This window comes from Eleutherodactylus coqui, chromosome 9 (assembly GCF_035609145.1).
Source record: "Eleutherodactylus coqui strain aEleCoq1 chromosome 9, aEleCoq1.hap1, whole genome shotgun sequence".
Taxonomy (NCBI): domain Eukaryota; kingdom Metazoa; phylum Chordata; class Amphibia; order Anura; family Eleutherodactylidae; genus Eleutherodactylus; species Eleutherodactylus coqui.
In genome coordinates this window covers 105,811,609-105,830,457 of record NC_089845.1, presented here as the reverse complement: position 1 = coordinate 105,830,457, position 18,849 = coordinate 105,811,609, and the positions used below count along the sequence as shown (strand labels likewise).

Here is an 18,849-nt window from a genome sequence, read left to right as displayed (position 1 = left end):
GCCCATAAGGCGTCTCTTCTCCATATAGGGAGCCCAGTACTATGAATAAAGCATTACAGTTGGGGGCCCAGTTACAGGTTTTGCATTGGGGCCCAGAAGCTTGAAGTTATGTCTCTGTGCAGCATGGTTTAGGTATGGGTACGGGTACAGATACAGATAGGGGGGGGGGGGCAGCTCACGTTTTGCATCAGGGCCCCTGAGCCTTCAGTTATGCCCCTGATCTTATGCAATGCTGGATGAAAGGCAACACATTCCACCAAAAAACATATACAGAATTACAAAGTCTCCTGCTTTAAAATACAGAACAATCACTTATAATGTGCTCTAAAATACATTTCCAGATTTTCTAAGCAACTACAGCGTTATTCAACGTGTTAATTTATGCTACTAGAACATCTTTGGTGCTGCAAAAAAAGAAGAAAAATGGATATATTGTAATTAAATATCCCTAGTTCATCAAAGTATCTAAATGTTTGATAAGGCTGCTGGCATGTGCCAACTGTAGCCGATTTAACAAATGTAATGAGTTAGTTGGTGGTGAACCATGTTATGAGAAGCAGTGCTGTAAAAAAGTATTTGCCCCTCACCTGATTTTTTTCTATTTTTGCTGATTTGTCATATTTAAAGGAAGCCTGCCCCCACAGCACCAGTTAGAAGATGTGACAGGGAGCCGGATGATGTATTTTATATACTCGCGTGCACCTGCGATTCAGTGCTGTCACCCGGTGAAGTCCGCACACCACGCGAAAATCTGACTCTTTTGTGTACACTCTCTTGCTTTTCATAGCCAAGATGGAGAACCGCTGCTATAGTTACTAGCCACATGGCTGGTAACTGCGAAAATAGCTGAGCGCTTCAGCACAGCGCTATTTCTGTAACTTCCATTGAAGTGAATGGGAGCTATGGAAGCAGTGTAGCACATCGTGCTATGCCATTTCTGTAACTCAGGGAGTTATGAAAACAGCATTGAGTGCTGTGCTACACTGTTTTTCATAGTTCTCATTCATTTCAATAGAAGCTATGAAAACAGCGATATGCTGAAGCCAACGGGTGGTCGAAACAGAAGGCCAGGTATTCCCATGAAGTCCATGAGATCTCACCCATACTATGCCACTGCCAGCAACAACCTGCATTGGCGTGTGATATAACTATGGGGTTGTAGGGTTTTCTCCCTAGTCTAGCCTTCTTTTTTCATCTTGCAATGGCAGCATATAGAAATTTTACAGCAGTCCATATTTTTTTCAATAATTCCATACAAATGAGTTCACAAGACTTTCAGTATTGCACCCTACAGCTAAACTAGAACAGCTGTATGTGTATGTTGAAAACTCTTCTTCGCAATTAGGAATACAATGAAGAAAACCTCCAACAGAGAGGCACCGTCTCCTGCAGTGCAATGCTGAAAAATAAAAAGTAATACTTAGCTCTGCATCTACAGAGACTGGTGGCAGTCTTCCATTGCAAAGTGAAGGTGTTTAACAATACATGCTACCAGTTACCACACTGGTCTCTACAAGAACACAGGAATACAGTATGACTCTCTCTATTGGGTGACCTAGAAGTAATGTGTCCCCATAGCAAAAGTGAGTATTGCATCCCCCAGGTCCCTTCACCCTGTTCCTCCACATCAAAGAAAGTCCTCATCACTCATCCAGCCTTAGCCTCCTTTTCCCCAGTACACTACTGCACTTACCTCCCTGACCAAGTCCAGTAGTCACAGTACTGGAGCAGGAAACCAGCTGACTCCATGCCTGCTGCTGTTCAGCCTCTTCAGGTTTGGACTCAGACTTGACATTAAATTGCAGCAGAGTGGCAGTGAGTGGCGCTATTAACACCTGAAGTCAAGAGGCAGTGCGGAGCAGAAGGAACATGCCAGCAATAAGCAGAGCATCTCTCTGCTTATTGGTCAGCTGACTCTTGTGACAACAGAATAGCCAAGGAAAGCCATACATAGGACAGCAAAGCTGGGAGGCCTTAGTGGGCACCAAGCTCTGGACTGGATTAACTAAACTAATAAAATCTTGCTTTGTTTATGAATGGATGGGACGGGGAGTGGGCCATTCTGTCCCCGACCTTCTCATCCCATTGGGCCCCATAGCAGCTCCATGGTCTGTCTCCATTGAAGGTACACCACTTGGGGGTCTATTTCCTTTTAGCCTCCTGACTTTTTAGACTGTTGCTGAGCAAGTGTAATGCCTATACTGTATGTATCATTACAGCAACTGAAGACTATTTAATGAGTAACTGCAATAGAAAACTCCAGCTTCCACCAGAGCATCTATCATCAAAGTTCTTTGTATTAGCATATGCACTAAACTAGTTGGTGCTATAACATCCAGCGCATGCTTCCTGAAATGTAGGGTCCAGAAGAGACACAGCAGTCAATGACTAGGTCACGACATCCCTCTTAGCAAACCATCCCAAAGCGATGCAATATTCATCATACAGTCTATGTCTCCTATCAGTCCATGGTGTCTGTTCAGTTCAGTAAGATTATTGGAATCAGGGTTTCCTGGGACATTAAAAAACTATAAAAGGGTTAAAATGAAAAAAAAAATGGATACTCATCTATCCCAGCAGCTCCCTGTCCAAACGATGCAGCCCCGCTGTCCACTATATGGAACACAGAAGAAGCAGTGGGCAGTCATGCACCAGCAGGGAAAGGCGAGTCTTCAATTTTTCTTCATTTTAACCCTTTTTAATTTTTTTTATGTTTTTGAAAATCTTTTTAATATTTCATCTTTGGAAAACACCTTCCATCTGCACTGTAATCAACAGCACAAAGACTGTGCTATAGAGGTAGCCAATACAACCGCCAAATGACGAATCTAGCTCAAACTAAATATCTTCATATACAGTAATGCCTTGGCATACGCGTCTAATTTGTCCCGTGACGGAGCTCTTAACCCAAAACACTTGTATGTCAAATCACTTTTCCCCATTGAAATGAATTGAAATGCCATTAATGCGTTCCAGATTAGTGGCGTTTCAATTCATTTCAATGGGAAAACTAATTACACTGCATGTAAAAAAACAAACATCAATACTGCCGCAGGCTGCTGCGTCCTCCTCCTTGCCGACGGAGCATTTTTTCCTGAAAGCGGGACTTGAATACCCTGCCTCCAGCAAGCTAATGCTCTGATTGGTTCATTCAGCGCCGCGTCAGCCAATGAAAGCTGGCACTGGGTTAACCAATCACAGCCATTCAATGACATCATTGCAGCAGCACCAGAGACCATCACAAGGACCGGAATGCCGGTGGTAGGTGAGTATTAGACCCCCTGAGCATCAGCTTGCGAGCTTCTAGACTTGCGAGCAGGCTCGTAACTCAACTTTTTGCTCCTAAATTAGAGCAAAAATTCAGGAGAGAGCTGCTCGCAAGTCAAGAAGCTCCCAAGCTGAGGCACTTGCAAGCCGAAGTACCACTGAATATTAGATGTAAGTTGATTGAACCTGCTGTTGTTCACAGGTCTGGATGACTATCTAGTGTTTACGATTGTTATCCAACTCTCCCCTGATGGCAGATGTCTGGATAAAGAAGAATCAGGCTCAGTTGCTATCCTAGCAAAAGTAATTGGACACCTAAGAAAGAATTAAAAGTAGTATTTTAATACTTAGTTGGGACTTTGGCCGTAATGACATTGGATATTCTCCGTCGCATACTCTCTACTAATGTCAAATACACTTCAGCTGGTATTTCCTTCCATTCATTCTGCAAACATCTATTGAGTTCTATTAAAGAAGGTGGACACTGTTCATCTTTCCTGACCCAGTTCATTATAAGGATGTTCAGTAGGGTTCAGACTGAGACTCAGTCTATGCCAGTTTAATCATGGAGCTTCTCTATCCACAAACCAATATAAAAAAGCGTTGGATTTGTGACACGACGGGTTGTCTTGTTGGAAGTATTGCTGAGGATTCCCAGAGTATTGTCACATTGTCAGCACAACATTATTGTCTAAAATCTCATAGTACACCTACGTGTTCATGGTTCCTACACTACAACCAACAGACCGAAGCCATGCCCAGACCATAATGGAACCTCCGCTGTACTTAACTGTTGGCACAATACACTCAGGCTAAAGGCGTTACCCAGCATCCTCCACACCCGGTACATCCATCTGATTTGAAGATGGAATACCATGATATTCACACTATAGAAAATTCTTTCATTGCTTAACTGTCCAATGATGATAATCCTTGCACCACTGTAGATGGGCCGATGCATCTTCTTTGAGAGAACTTGCCAGACATTTGCAGGGTGAATGGAGGGAAATGTATTAGGCGTTAGTAGAAAGTATGTCACAGAGAGTATCTGATGTCTTTAGCATCAAAGGAGGCATCACTAATTATTAACATATGTAAGTAAATGCTTCTTTTAATTTTTGCTCAGGTGACCAATTACTTTTGGTAGGATAGTGTAGGCTGCTACTGGAGGTGTCTGGCATTAAATTATTCTCTCTCCCCATTGAAAACATGAAAGCTTGGCTGTCTCGGGGTCAGGAGGAATAACTGTTGGCCAAACATGCGCTGAACCAATAATCTAAGGCAAGTTTCACACGAGCCTTTTATTGCGGCGATTTTGCCCCGATAAAACTCCAGCCGAAAATCGCGACCATCTGAAGTATTTGATTCCAATGCATTTGTTCAGATGGGCGATTTTCGTAAAATCAGCCGTCCGGAAAAGATAGCGCATATGGAGAGCATTCCAGATGGTCGCTTTTATGCCAGCTGGAAGAGATAGGTCTTGTCCTATCTTGTGCAAGAATATGCCGGCCCTTCCCACAGACTCCTGTGGGAGCCTATGAGAATCATTAGAAAAGGGAAAGGGGAGGGAGTTTAATAGCAGCTCATATTGCTAAAGTTCCTCCCCCTCCCCTTGCCGGCAGCTCCCATAGGCTGTAGAGGGAGTGGAGGAAGTTTGGCACAACTAGCTCTGCTAAGCTACCACCCTTTGTTAAAAACCGGCTGACAGTATTCCAGGCTGCAGCATATATACGCCACAGCCCACCCATCTAAATGGGCAAGAAAATGGAAGATGCAGTTGTGACTTGGTCATGGCTGCCTCTCGTTCATGCGATTTTCAGATGCAATTCAGGCGACTGAAAATCTTATCACCCGTGTGATAGAGCCCTTAGGTGTATTGTCACCATTACCCTATTGTTTTTCTATTGATCTGTGTCTATTTAAACAGGATCACGTCTTATCTACAATGAAGGCAGTTGAGGAGGAAACAACCAGAGGGTTATTCTATCCCCTGTTTCCTACAAGGAATGCATAGGGGTTAGAGATGAGCGAGCACACAAAATGCTCGGGTCCGCGTTATTCGAGTCAAGCTTTTCATAAAATTCTAGAGCTCTACTCGAGTAACGAACCCCATTGACTACAATGGGAGACTCGAGCATTTTTGTATGTGGGACGCCGGGTCCCAAGCTTTTTTTTCTAGGTTCTCTCTCTCTCTCTCTCCCCCTGCCTGCCAGCCAAAAAAATTGCCAATGACGCGCACTGGGTCGCGGTAGGGAGGGGACAAAACAGGCACGTCACAGCGGGGAGGAGCCAAAAACTGGGGCGGGGTCGAACACGATTTGATGCTCGTTCGAGTAACGAGCACCATCGAGTACACTAATACTCGAACGAGCATCAAGCTCGGCAGAGTATGTTCGCTCAACTCTAATAGGGATGTTGAAGGGAAACACAGACCAAGCCCTACCATCCCAGAATGGAGAATGTGATGGCATTAAACAGCCAAGACAAGGGCAATAATGGGTACAGTACAATTACCAGCTCGCTGTTATGGCATCAATCTGTGTGATCTCCCAGTCTCTTGTGATGCAGATGCCACCAGTACAAATGAGGTCTAAATTTCTGATTGCTACAATAGATATTATCAAGCACTTCTAATCATCCACTGCGCTCCATCGTTCTTTGTGTTTAACAGTTCACACTTTACATAAGAAATATGTTGTAAATTGCCATTTTAATTTGTATTCTGATAGTACTGTAAGTGATGTTATTTTTCATGTTCTCTCTGGGTCATTACTCCTTATTGCATATATTTGTGTACTTGATGCTGTTAATAAACTATTGCTGGCTTGAAAGTCATTTACAGCGAATGAATAGTTTATATTTATGTCTTTTATGTTAACGAGTATAATTTTGCGATGTAATTACTCCCTATTATATTCACAGCAGTATCTTATTATAAAGTGGACCTACATAGCTTAGCATTTCCATCATTTTAAAAAAAATATATTAAATAGTGGTATTTTTTTTCTATATTATTAGAAAGCATACTTAAATTAGTTGCCCACCGGAATGCCAAGCCTTCTTGACCCTTGGCTGTCTTCATTTCAATGCAGACCTGACCTTAAGCTGAAGATCTGACTAATCTGAGTCAGGCTGGTAGCCACAGACATGATGTCTGACCACTCAGTGAAAGTCTGTAGATGTGTCCTCAGAAATCAGTGTATCTAACATATGTCAGGAGTTCACTTCAAAGCTAGATTGGCATTGGAAAAAGGTTTACACCTTGTAAATGGGGCATTAGATGATAAATTGATTAACTCTAATCTCTGAGGGAACCTTTCAATTCCCTGCTATGTCCCTACAAAGCAAATGAAAGATTACACAAGGGCTGTACTCTTAATAGCAGCTGCTCACTCTTCACTAATAAATTAGAACCTTGCATGAGTCCCTTTCTGTTAAAGAATTAAGGCCCATTTAGACACAACAATTATTGCTCAAAATTCGCTCAAAAGCCATCTTGCGCCCATCTTTCACTAGTCGGCCGAACGATAGAATTCATGTCTGCCTAAAAACCATTGTTCAGCAGAACAGCTGATAAGCAGGATCACATGTTGTGTTCTGCTGGGGTAAGGGGGGTTGAGCTGATAACAGCTGATTGCTCAGCTGTTCTGAACTGTCAGCCCCGAGGCAGAACAAAGCAAAAGTAATCAGGGAACAGCGGTTGGTCTATTCCCTGATTACAGCTCCCAGGTGCTCACACACTGCTACTTAGTACTAATAGGCATCAGTACCAAGAAGTAGTTTATGCAAAATGATTGCTCAAAAGCCATCTTTTAAGTGATAATCGTTGTGTGTAAATGTGCCCATCTTTCACTGTTCAGCCAAATGATGGAATTCAGATCTGCCTCAAAACCATTGTTCAGCAGAACAGCTGATAAGCAGGACCACATGCTGTGTTCCGCTGGGGGAGAGCTGATAACAGCTGATTGGATTGTCTCAGCTGTTCTCAGCTGTCAGCCCTGACCACACTTCAAAGCGAAAGTAATCAGGGAACAGCAGGAGGTCTGTTCCCTGATTACAGCTCCTGGTGGTTCACATGCTGCTACTTGGTACTAATAGGCATTAGTAATAAGTAGTAGTTTATCCAAAATGACCGCTCAAAAGCCATTTTTTGAGCAATCATCTTTGCAGTGCAAATGCACCTTAACTCTAGGGTGCAATTGGCCTACAGGCCATATTAGAACAGATAACATACTTACCAATCCCTTTATTGATGAGAGAGCCACTCTGCTCCGGTCCCTCGTGACTCAAACTGCGACTATCAGGATCCCCCAGCAGACCGGAAGTCACCGTCTCTATTTATTCCTATGAGACTGACTTTGCAACTCTCATAGGAATGAATAGAACAAGTCCTCTCTGCTCCACATCACAGGCATGGCAGGATTCAACTAGTCATAATGGAGGTCACATGGGATGATCGGCAACCAAAGCAGAGTAGCTCTTGCATGAGTGAAGGGATTGGTAAATATATTATCTGCCCCTATATGCTTTGTATACAAGTTGCATCTAGGGAAATAATAAAAAGTTTTTTTCTGGAATGGCCCTTTAACTCCTAATATTGCATAAAAAATGGATTTGTAAAGCAGACTGCCCCTTTTAGCTTATTTCTATGTTTTCACTATATTCACTTTGGAAAGAAAATGAGCCTGCTGTGCCTGCAAGAAGGAAACAGATCTCTTTTCACCACCGCTGCCTATAGGCAAAGACCTACTGTGCCTAATGATAAACTCAGCCTTGAGTGTAAGCAATCCTCAAATGAACTCGAGTGTATTTAACACTGTCACTTGCTAGTGTATTGCTGTAGTTTAATAGCCAAGTACTATGTCATGTATCTGTTTTGCGCCTTGTTCTTTGTTATATTCCTTACCGATGAGAGCAAGTAACCTCTTAAGCTAAAGCTGCTTTCTCAAGTAATCAGGGAGGTTTATTGTAGATCCGCATTTGCCGTACTTTCATAAGGATGTTTAATGAGCTAATAATACCTTTTTATTCAAATTAACAATGCCAACACTCTCCGCTAGATGAATTCTACTTTATAATTGGCCTATTAACTGAGATCTCTTCTGCTTTTTCTTTGCAGCTCATCGGTTTTGTCTACGCCTGTTATGTGATCAGTGTTTTCACAGATGAAGAAGACAGCTGTAAGTACCAATGTATTAGAGGACAGCAGTAAGTATTAATGTATTGGAGGACGGCTGTAAGTACTAATGTATTAGGGGACAGCTGTAGGTACTAATGTATTGGAGGACAACTGTAGGTACTAATGTATTAGAGGACAGCTGTAAGTACTAGTGTATTAGAGGACAGCTATAAGTATCAATGTATTGGAGGACAGCTGTAGGTACTAATGTATTAGAGGACAGCTGTAAGTACTAGTGTATTAGAGGACAGCTATAAGTATCAATGTATTGGAGGACAGCTGTAGGTACTAATGTATTGGAGGACAGCTGTAAGTACTAATGTATTAGGGGACAGCTGTAGGTACTAATGTATTAGAGGACAGCTGTAGGTACTAATGTATTGGAGGACAACTGTAGGTACTAATGTATTAGAGGACAACTGTAGGTACTAATGTATTAGAGGACAGCTGTAAGTACTAGTGTATTAGAGGACAGCTATAAGTATCAATGTATTGGAGGACAGCTGTAGGTACTAATGTATTGGAGGACAGCTGTAGGTACTAATGTATTAGAGGACAGGTGTGAGTATCAATGTATTAGAGGACAGCTGTAGATACTAATGTATTGGAGGACGGCTGTAGGTATTAATGTACTGGAGGACAGTTGCAGGTACTAATGTAGTGGAGGACAGCTGTAGGTACTAATGTAGTGGAGGACAGCTGTAGGTACTAATGTATTAGAGGACAGGTGTGAGTATCAATGTATTAGAGGACAGCTGTAGATACTAATGTATTGGAGGACGGCTGTAGGTACTAATGTACTGGAGGACAGCTGTAGGTACTAATGTAGTGGAGGACAGCTGTTAGTACTAATATATTGGAGGACAGTTGCAGGTAGTAATATATTGGAGGACAGCTGTAAGTACTAATATAGTAGAGGACAGCTGAAATTACTAATGTATTGGAGGACAGCTGTAGGTAGTAATGTATTGGAAGACTGCTATAAGTACCAATGTATTAGAGGACGGCTGTAAGAAGCAATATATTAGAGGACAGCTGTAAGTACCAACATATTAGAGAACTGCTGTAAGCACTAGTGTATTGGAGGATTGCTTTAAGTACCAATTGTTATGAGAATAATATCATATTCCATTCACTTCCCTGTCCTGCTCCAAATTGGTTATAATAAGAAGTAGCATGCATGCAATGTAACTGACTCTGACACGTTTGGTCAACTATCAGTATGCTTCTGATTCTTTATTAACATCATGTTACAGATATAGTGGGAATGACTCATCAATACACAGTAAGCCCCCAACATCATAACAACCCATGATTAGCTTAGTATGTAATGACGTTATGATTAACATATGTTAACGCACCAGGTGTATGCTGCTACCAAACATGTCACCTCTAACTAAATAAGAACACACCAGAATATCCTGTGTTTATTATCCAAGCAGCTCTTCCTTATCAGTGGTGGGTGCCCCAGAGTGCTCTCCCAGATAGGTTTTCTATGAGAAAGCGGCGTAGGAGTGTATTACAACATTCTGCTTGCACAAACCGGTGTATAATATTGAGCACATTAACCACTAAGTTGTCAGCTACTTACTAAGAAGCTGTGAATGTACTGATGCATTAGAGGGCAGCTGTAAGTACCAATGTATTAGAGGGCAGCTGTAAGTACCAATGTATTAGAGGGCAGCTGTATGTACCAATCTATTAGAGGCCAGCTGTAAGTACCAATGTATTAGAGGGCAGCTGTAAGTACCAATGTATTAGAGGGCAGCTGTAAGTACCAATGTATTAGAGGGCCGCTGTATGTACCAATGCATTAGAGGGCAGCTGTAAGTACCAATGTATTAGAGGGCAGCTGTAGGTACCAATGCATTCTAGTGTGTTTTGTGTTGCTCCTGGGACCTGTAGTTCTATGATTGGGTGTGTGGATTGCTCTGGCCAGCCAATCACCACAAATTTGTGCAAATAATTTCCTGCCCCTTTTACTATAGGGTGCTGGACATTTATCCCTTTCTCTCTCAGTACTTGGTGTTTTGTGTCATACATGCTGCTTGCTTGAGTTGCTTTCCACTCCTTCCCTGAGTATGGTCTGGAAACTGATCCCCCTGTCTGCATGTTCTGAGGACCCCCTCTGCCTTCCCTTTTATCAGGTGCGGCCTCCAGACATCTGATGTCCTGTATGTTGTCTGGTGGGTGTTGTCTGACATGTTCCTTTTACGTCAGATTTGTGTCTGACGCTCTTACCCGTTTCTTGGTGTGTGGACACATGACCTCGATTATGTTTTATCTATGCATGCATGAGGTTCTGAGTTGGGTTTCCTTCTGTCTGTGAGGTGAGCAGACTTTAGGTGTGAACGAGGTCCTGTTCAGTGTATGTCTGAAAGTGTGAACAATGACTTGTTCAGTGTATGCATGAGGTGTGGACTACACATGGTGTGAACAAGGTCCCATTCAGTGTATGTCTGATGGTGTGGACTACATAAGGTGTGAACAATGTCTTGTTCTATGTGGTGTTCCCTTTTATGTTGCAGTCACTTGGTGTTAACAGGGTTGTGTTCTGTGCATGTCTGAAGGTGTGGACTACAGTAAGTGTCAACTGTCTTGTTTAGTGTATATTATCTTGTATTTCCCTTGTCTTGTGCTCCTGGCAATTACCACCTCAGATGAGACAGTTGTCCCTTAGGTTCTAGCATGGGGCCATCTCTATGAGGACAATCGCCCTGCTTGTAGGCAAGGTCCCCCTTTCCTTTGTTGTAGTTGTCTTGTTAGTGTAGGGATTCACAATACAACAAGAACCCCTGATGTGGGCTTGTGAGCTTACGTGTTTTGGCCAAAAACACAAACAAGAACCTCTTACATGCTTACAGATATTTCTATCTATCTGGTTGTTAAGTACATTGGTAAGTATGAAGTTGTCCAGTGTATTGTTGGGTATGAAGTTCTTTTTTTTCTCTGAGGGTGTTCGTATTTATGTCTGGTTTATGCTGGTTTGATGTTGATGTCTGGTTGTGTAGGCACATCCCAACTCTCCTTTCATCTGTCCAGACATGAAATTGGGTTGTATTTGTGTAGGTCATTGCTCTCACGGCCTGCATGGATGTAACAGAGTGCAGCTCTAAATACCAATTAATTAGAGGAAAGCTCTAAAGGCCTATTTACACGAAGCAATGATCACTCAAAGATCGCTCAAACGACAGTTTGAGTGACAACTTTGAGCGATCATTTTGCATAAACTATTAAGTAGCTACTCAGCTACTTAATAGCTTATTAATGTGCAAATAAAGCCTTTACTTGAATGTAGTTAATAGCTGGAGGGCTATTATCTCCATTCAGCTCCTTTGTTCTCCGATGGGTAACAATGCTATCAGCACTACCCGCGGAGAACTCAGCAGAACTAAACTGTCTCCCCTGCCTATTCCAGGTGTGGTGTATAATCGCCGCACTCAGCCATCTGAACAGGCGTTAAAACAGGAGCTGCCTCTTGTTCACGTGATTTTTGGCCATACTGTGACCGTGACATGGCCGGCTGAAAATCTTCATGCCCGTCTGAATGAAGCCTAACATTGTATTCATTTACATTTTTCTACCCTATTTTCACCCTGTGCAATAAGGAAAGAAATCTTGTTTTCCTACCAGGAAACTTTTAATGCATTGCTGTTGATGGATCTTTTGCTCTAAGTACCTTGAGTTTACACTTGTATAATTTTGGGAACGCAGTAATGGTGAATTGGCAAAAAAAATTTGTGGCGGCCTGGGCATCTTTCTTGAGTGTTACAATATTATATGTTATAGTCACTAATTACTCAGCAGGGCTGTAGACCCAGGAATTATTCTAATTGCCAGATTTGGAGCCAGGAAGAAATCTCTTCCCTAAAATGAGGAAAATTATCTTCTACCTCATTGGGATTTTTTTGCCTTCCATCAACATAGCAGGATAATAGGCTGTACTGTATGAACACATGTCTTTTTACATACTATGTTATTATCTCTCTGATTCATTATCATCTTAAAAGGGTTGTCTGATTACTGAACAATATCCCTTAACTGTGCTAATACAACAAAATCAGCCTTACTTACCTGTCCTTTGCCACCGCAATCTAGTGCTGTAGACCCGCTATATACCCGGTGTTTGTTGGTGAAGATAATGTCACCGGATAACAATCAGAGGCCACAGCATCACCACCCATTCTCCTGGCATCAGCACTCACATCCTGTGTGCCATGATGCAAGGAGTTCAGATCAGTGATGCTTCTGATTGGCTGCAGTGGTCATGTTCATGTGGATATCATGTGGTGATATCTAGTGACATCATCTTCAACAACAAACACCAAGAGAGTGACGGGGCTATGGTGCTGGATCACTTGGGAGAGAACAGGTAAATGCAGCTGATTTTGTTATTTTAGCACAATTGATAGTATAAGGTGAATGTTGTCCGGTAACAGAACAAATCCTTTAAAGGGTACCTATGATTTTATAAAATTTCTGACATGTCATAGTCACATATTCAGAAGTTTTGGTTGGTGGGGGGTCCAGGTGCTGAGTAAAGGTCGTCTGAACATGACAGATGGGCCTACATATTTTGATGAAAATATCCACTAAGAACCTTGTGTTTTTATGTGGTTAGTAAATATAATGGGTGTGCAATTTTATTCAGATATTGAATATGTACAAGAGCTATGATGTGTTTTTGCTACTGTATCCTCCAGCAAGACTGGATGACTGTTGAATAAGTATGGGAGCCCCTGAACTTTCCCTCAATAAATGATCTTGGGAAAAGAAGGATTGAGGACATTTAATTTAAACACCCAAATCTTTTGACCATCCTGGAGATAAGACGCCTAAGATCTGCCTGGCTGTGGCTTACCTCCCTTTCCAGTTGTAAAAAACAAATATTCAATCAAAGCAGACAGTTTAGCAGTGGCTTATATCCAAAGGAGGCAAAAGGTTCGGGTATTGAATCCTTCGTTATCCCCCAGAGATAAGTTGCCACATAACTATCTAGCTGTGGCTTACCTTCCTATCCCTTTGTAAAACAAATGGACACTTAGCCAAACCAAGGGTTCATGTGTATGGGGGATTAGGGAGAAATAACTGTTGGCAGGAGCAACATTTGACTCACAGCTATTGAAAGTGAATGGGCACCTTTTACAACGTAGGGGCTCCAGAAGGTTAACATGCACTGTTAAAAGGGGTTTTCCAGACAATTTTGTATTGATGTCCTTTCCTCAGAATAGGTCATCAATAGAGGATCGTTGGGATTCACCATTCAGAACCCCAACAGATCAATTGTTTGGGAGCCTGCTGTCAGTGCCAGAACACACAGGGTACAGAGTGGAGGTATAATAACAGACCATATGATAGTAATAAGTAGATCTTTATGCCCATCTTAAACTCGTATTATCTGCAGTGTCAAGATTGAATTAAATAACACTACGACTACATAATTTATGCACGTCCAATCATACAGGAAGCTTACAAGATATTACAAAAAATAATCTAAGTCATTTCCTGTAGAATACTAAACAGCACATTTCCATTTTAAAGACATGGATTTAAAAGGCAATATCATTTTATGTTACCATAAAAGCCTAATTTTCAAAAAGATAAATACAACAGAATATTATTTTCTACTTTCTGCAGATGTAAGTTTATATTTGCTTGGAAATATAAAGCTCAGCTAAGCGGTTTCAACGGTGTTTTACACATTGTAGAAGATTTCTAAAAACTAGAGTAAGGGAAAAGTGGAATTGCCCATAACTAAAAAAAAATCTGATTACTTTTATTTTTTTTATATATAACAAATTGGAAAATAGTTTTTTACATTTGTTTTAATTTAATTCGAAATGATTTGCTTGCACAATACTGTATATTACAATACTTTTGTATTGCAATGTATTATGCCTGTCAGTGTTGGCTTATTAGGCCCTGCCTTCCATATACGGCAGGGCTGGGGGCATTGTTAAGCACTGGGATACAATGAAAACCACTCGGCACCACACCATCATGTTGGGGGGAGGTCAATAAGGTGAAAGGGGGAGCCCCATCCCAAGTCTAGCTGCTTAGATGCTGCAGTCGCTATTGACATGTCATCTAAAGCGTTAATTGGCAGGGATCAGAGTTACCTGGAAGTTGCAGACAGTTCTCAGCAGTATAACACAGCATGTTGGAGCACATAAGTGTCCTTCACTCCATTCATGCGGAGACTGTCAGGATCCCCATTCTTGGGATTGCTGAAGGTTCAGCAATCAGACTCCACCAATAAATAAAGATAGGGGATAACTTTAGATTTTGGTACAACCCCTTTAAGATAGCACCCACAGACAATCACTGATCAGCCTTAGCATTAAACCCATCTGCCTAAAATTCTGTAGGCCCCACTCATGCCCACAGAGCTCTGGTTCTGTCATGGCATGGACTCTGAAGGTATCCTGTGGTATCTGGCACTAGAATGTTAGCAGAAGTTCCTTTAAGTCCTTTAGTTTGCAAGGTGGAGCCTCCATTTATCCGACTTGTCATTCCAGCAGCACATCACATAGATGCTCAATTTGACTGAGATCAGGGGAGCTGGGAGGCCAAGTGAACACCTTGAACTCTTAGCCATATTCTTCAAACCATTCCTGAATAACTTTAGCAGTAAATCAGGATACACTGTCCTACTGAAAGAAGCCACTGCCATTAGGGAATATCCTTGTCCTGAAGGTGAGTACTTAGTCTGCAACAGTGTAGGTAGATGGTACATGGACCCAAGGTTTAAGAGCAGAACATTGTCCTGAGCATCATATTGCCTCCACCACGTTGTCATCTTCTCACATTGCCATCTCTTCCCAAAGTAAGCAATGCACATATGCCCATTGCCCAGCTGTCCACATATTGTAAAAGAAAATGTGATTCGTCATTATAGGCCACCTTCTTCCATTGCTCCATGGTCCAGTTTTGATGCTTATGGGCAGTTTGGGAAGCACGTCCGTGTCCGTCCTTAAACCACTTTTGGTAGGTATAGTAGTAACAGCTACATACTGGAAATGCCCCACAATACCTGCTTTTTGGAGACGCTCTGACCCAGTCATCTAGCCAACACAATTTGGTTCCTGTCAAAGTTGCACAGATCCTTATACTTGCCCCTTTTTCCTGCTTCCAACACATTACATTCAAGAACTGACTGTTCCCTTGCTGCCTAATTCATCCCACTCTGCCATTATCACAAGAAACATTTGTAACTGAAAGCTGTCATATCAGAAACGTGTCCATCAAGTGTCTATGTGTTCCCATATGTGAATATTTGATTTCTTTGAACAGACAGGAATTGAAATGACTAGAAATCACGGTGGGAAGGAAAGTGTCGGACTGCAACGTCTTTCAGTGATAGATGATCATTAGCATAGTTGCATTAGAAAATTTGAAGTAAATTTATGCCACTATGTAATGATCTGCTTTACTGAATTTGGTTGCAGATTAAGGATTTTCATTGGTCGAGTGAAATAAAATCTTACGGTCCAGCTAGAAGCTGATGAACCGTAACATATTTATAAACACTTTCTCGATTTCATGCCAGATGGTGGAAGATTGTTCTCATTCTCAGGACTCTGTACTTCATTCCAAATCAGCCACTAAAATCTTGAGGTTTTTCTTAAGATGTTATTGCCAAAATTCAATTATTTTTTTACAAATTAAGCAGAAATCATTCTTGCACATTTCCTCATTATTTAATTAAATAGAAATTGTATGTAATCTGGCCCCGGCAAATGAGAAATTACACGACCGAGTAGCAAGAATGCTCTCAATTGTTGCCTAGCAACAAACTATATGAAAATATATTTAAATAAAGGGAAATTGCTTTATTTGATGCATATCCGTACTTGTTTACTTTCTATTGTATGTTACATTGTATCCACGCATTATAAAAAGAGACAAGAGGAAACTTTCTCATTTTTATGTAATCCCATTATAAAGGATTATTCAAAAGTCAGGGCCACCCAGAATATCTTCTGAATAAAAAGGGGTAGTAGTAGGAAACTTTGTCGTACACATAGATTGGAGGGGGGAGGGGAAATGTTTTAGCACTATGGTGCTGCCTGGCGGCCATCTTGGATTCAGCCCAAGAAACTTCAATTGAAGGAGGTCATGTGATACATAATTTAAGGGTAGAATTTCAGCATTACACTGGTAAAACTGAATAATAGCAGGATGTCTTATTTTCAAGTTATTTAACCCCTGAGTGACAAAGTTTTTTTTTCGTTTTAAAAAATCATAACTCCTTTATTTATTCACCGAGGGCTTGTTTTTTGTGGGACGAGTTGTATTTTTCAATGGTACTATTTAATGTACCATTTTCAAAGACATTTTATTTTTTTTAATTATTTTCTGCCGCCATCTTCTGCATGCAAAATTTTTTTTATTTTTCTGTCCACATAGTTGTGCCAGAGCTCGTTTCTTGGGGGACATCCTGTAGTTCGTGTTAGTACCATTTTGGAATACATACAGCTTTTTGATCGCTTTTTATTGCATTTTTTCTTGGACACAGAATGACCAAAAAAAGCGCATTTCAGGCGTTCCTAATTTTTTTTCCAGACGACGTTCCCCGTGGGGTGTCAATAATGCATTATTTTTGATAGATCGGACTTTTACGGACGCAGTGATACCAAACATGTATTTTTGTTTTATTATTTTGATTCTTTTATTTAGTCTAGCCAATGACCTGTAAAAACACAGTTCATTAATTACGAGTTACTGGTTGATGATCCACAGTGTTTATGCCACATGGAAACATACCCTATATGTTACATAAACCTACCCTTATAGTGTTCAGTCAGCACGCGGTGTGTAACAGAGATTGTGAAATAGTTGCGCAATCACTTTTGTTATTCTTTTTATTAAGCAAGGTTAATGGCGAGCTGACTGGATTAATTGTATAGGCATATTTCAAAAAAATACAATACAACGGCAAGTAGATTAAATTATTTCCCCTAATTGGAAAACCTTACGTGGCAGAAAAAAATGGATATCATATTTGAATTCAGAGAACTAAAGTTACTATAAGCCGCCTATCTGCTTCTCGGTTACAAAAATTGTGTTGCACAGTGTTATCTAGGATGGAATTGAGATCATGCTTATTGTGGGGAACAGAGGTTCATGTGAGGCGGCAGAGGCTTTCAATCAAGAACACCCAGGAAGAGGCCAGTGAGTACAGGAACTGTCAGGAAACAGGTAATGTCCAGGACAAACATCTCTCAAGAACTTCTGTTACGGACCATTAGCATTTACTCAATTCTGTCCTAGATTGTTAACTACATCTTCTGGTACCTGCAAAGATATGTGATTAGTGTTTTCCATACCCCATAATGTAACATAACCTCTTCAGTAACAGTCAATTATTAATGTTCAACATGACATCATCCATAACTTGAAAAAGGTTTATTGAAAAAATGACTCCATCTATCAATTTCTTATGAAATTCTACCCTTAAATTATATATCCCATGACCCCCTTTTCATTGACGTTTCTTGGGCTGAATACATGGTGGCTCCACCAAAATTGGCCAACAGGCACCACCATCATAGTGCCCAAAGGTTTTCTCCTACCCAGCTATATGTTCTACAAAGTTTCCAATTTACATTCTTTTTATTCAGAAGATATTCTAGGTTGCCCTCACTTTTAAATCACTCTGTATATTTCTGTATTATTAATATAATATCATAAATTGCTATATATTTCAAAGATGCCATATAAGTATACACACAATATAAGATTCTAAATGCTACATCACTCATAATCTACTTTCATTACTTTTCATTCCTTTCAATCAGTGTACTCAAGCATTAAGGCTTATAAGCACTGTGTGGGGAATTTATTAAGGTTGGCATGTTCATTCGATACAGTAAATCTGCCTGATTAACCATATTGCATGAACTCGTCCTATCTTCACCTTGGCCTCTTATATTGACTATGTCCTTGCCTATCCCTTTGGTACCACGCTCCGATGCCTTTGACTCGCTCAGGTAAATTACCACTGTACTCCAGGGGAAATAACCAGGAGGTTCCTCTGTTGTGAAGGCCAGATCTAAAAAATGGATTTCAGGGTGAAGACCAGAAACCACTTAGAGCTGCCCTCAGGAGTAGCCAAAAACCAGATCAGTCAGTCTCACGGTGTGTCCACCCTGGGTGTGGTACATGTTTTAGTAAATGTTTGCATTTCTTATAAAATAACTTGGAGGGCTTGAGGAAGACTACAGGTTTTCATAACTCCCTCTCATTTACTGTATATTGAGATTATTGGCATATATGCAGCCATGGTGTATTGATGGTCCGCACGGACTTTGGCATTAGAAGGGGTTTCATCGGCCACACCTTCAGGGTACGTTCACCCGTCATAACTCTATAGCAATGATAACTGAAAATTTATGGCAGAA

At 41.1% G+C, this 18,849-nt stretch overlaps 1 protein-coding gene across 1 annotated transcript in view; it reads left to right on the top strand.

The window, feature by feature from the left end:
- Positions 1-18,849, top strand: part of NKAIN3 (sodium/potassium transporting ATPase interacting 3) — a 550,404-nt gene that overhangs the window by 509,682 nt on the left and 21,873 nt on the right. The window contains exon 5 of the mRNA XM_066579000.1: positions 8,387-8,447. Within this exon, the coding sequence (XP_066435097.1) occupies positions 8,387-8,447 (61 nt within the window). The remainder of the gene's footprint in view (positions 1-8,386; positions 8,448-18,849) is intronic.